The 1,836-nt window shown below is 48.1% G+C and overlaps 1 protein-coding gene across 1 annotated transcript in view; it reads right to left on the reverse strand.

Moving 5' to 3' along the window:
* Positions 1-1,777, reverse strand: part of LOC106516489 (ras-related protein Rab-37) — a 15,157-nt gene extending 13,380 nt beyond the window's left edge. The window contains exons 1-2 of the mRNA XM_014006883.1: positions 1,304-1,777; positions 760-870 (exon numbers count right to left, since the gene is read on the reverse strand). Coding sequence (XP_013862337.1) covers positions 760-870; positions 1,304-1,414 — 222 coding nt within the window. The 5' untranslated portion in view covers positions 1,415-1,777. The remainder of the gene's footprint in view (positions 1-759; positions 871-1,303) is intronic.
* Between the last annotated feature and the right edge of the window lie 59 nt (positions 1,778-1,836).

Genomic DNA, 1,836 nt, shown 5'->3' on the forward strand with positions numbered 1-1,836 from the left:
CCACCCCCCCATCCTGCACTCATTAACAGACAGAGAAACAAAGAGATCACTACTCCGCAGACGGTTTTCTGAATGAATCCCCTGAATTCACTGAAGTCTCTTCCTGATTTGGTGCATTATGGGTGAAACCTGAAAACCTGTTGCTGTTGCCAAAAAAAAAAAAAGAGCAAAGTGTGAATCGATTGTGTTCAGAGAAAAGAGGCTAAAAGCCTGTTTTGGACCATTTTCCTCTTAAAACGGTGCACCCTTGTGCTTAGCTTGAAATTACTCCCGAGTGTTTTTTTTTCTTTGACAGGAGGTTGAGGCGCCCTACATGTGCAGAAGGATGATGATGCCTGAAATTCAGCAGCAGCCCCTGCGTGGGTCTGCTGAGCTCAGTGTGACAGCCGGGTTGAGTCCTCCAGGGCCGAGCCTGAGTCGCAGCCAATCTTTCCAGGGAAACAAGGCGGCGAAGTTGGGGGTGGAGGGTGGACGTGGGCTGGCATCTGCCAAGACATTTATGAAGCCATCCAGACCTCCTTAGCAGCACAAGTGGTCTGTGAACTTGAGATGCGTCTGGTGCAATCGTCGCAAAACGGCGAGGCGTTCCGAGCGATAATTGAGGGCCCTCCKGCCACTTGTTGTTTTTTCGCTGAGGCTGTTTGTAATATTTTACAAAATATACCACTTCCTCATAATTAAAAAAAAAAACAAGAACAACACAGCATAATAATAATAATAAAAACACTTATTGCAGGTTTCTTGGAGCATCTTTCTCACCCTAAAGTCTATTCCAACAGTGGCTATGAAGTTGCCCCCCAGAAATGCCCCATCCTTGAACCGCACCAGGACACAGGTCTTCCCGACTGCAGAATCTCCAAGGAGCATCACCTAAAGAGTCAAAAAAAAAAAAAAAGAGATCATTCATTGATTTTTACAGCTAAGAACCCTAAAGCCACACAAGAAAACAGACACATTATTCCAGACAGTTGGACTCATCACTTTAGAGCATGCACCCTCCTCTAATCCATATAATTACATCAACAGGATGTGCAGTTAAAATATGTCAGTCAGATGGTGGTAGATAATAAAAATGAACTTCTTCACTTGAAGGAATTAGGAGCTTCAGCAACAGAAGAAGCAACAAGTAATAACATTTGGAGCAGGGAAAAAAAACTAGATTTCCTGCCGATCTGCAGGATAATTAAAAGAGACAGCAATCAGCTGGTACTTAATGCTTCTCAGTTCCTCGTGCATGTTGTTGTTGCGGCGTTTCCACCCAGTTCTAAAACACACGCATGTACAAAACGAGGGAAATACACACCTTGAAGGCAATATCGTAGTACTCGTTAATAGAGGCGCATCTCTCCAACACATATTTAGACGTCCCGTTTTTAGCCTGCTTGTCCGTCAGCGATGGCTTTCTTGTGGACATGGCAAGAAACGGAGGACGCTTCCTCCCACCACATACACACACACGCACGCACACTCACTCGCACGTGCACACACACACACTCCCTGCGCTCCCAAATAAACCCCACAGTTTCAGTCCAGGAGATGTGTCCCGGGGTAAGAGGCGCGCGCGGTCGGTGCGTCTCCTCCGTCAGTCCCGGACTGCTGCTGCTGCTGCGGCGGCGCGTCTACGCCCAGCAGCCAGGGGAGCAGGACTGACGAACAGCCGGAAACATTTCTGGGTTTTCGCAGAGCCAAGCGGAGCGGAGCGGCGCGTCCTGGCGTGGGCAGATAATAAACTGAAGCTGGGCTGCTTTGTGCCAGGAGGACAGTTCCGGTTGGTTCAAAACACCGGTGTGTGTGTGTGTGTGTGTGTGTGTGTGTGTGTGTGTGTGTGTGTGTGTG

This window comes from Austrofundulus limnaeus, unplaced genomic scaffold (genome assembly GCF_001266775.1).
Source record: "Austrofundulus limnaeus strain Quisiro unplaced genomic scaffold, Austrofundulus_limnaeus-1.0 Scaffold38, whole genome shotgun sequence".
NCBI lineage: Eukaryota > Metazoa > Chordata > Actinopteri > Cyprinodontiformes > Rivulidae > Austrofundulus > Austrofundulus limnaeus.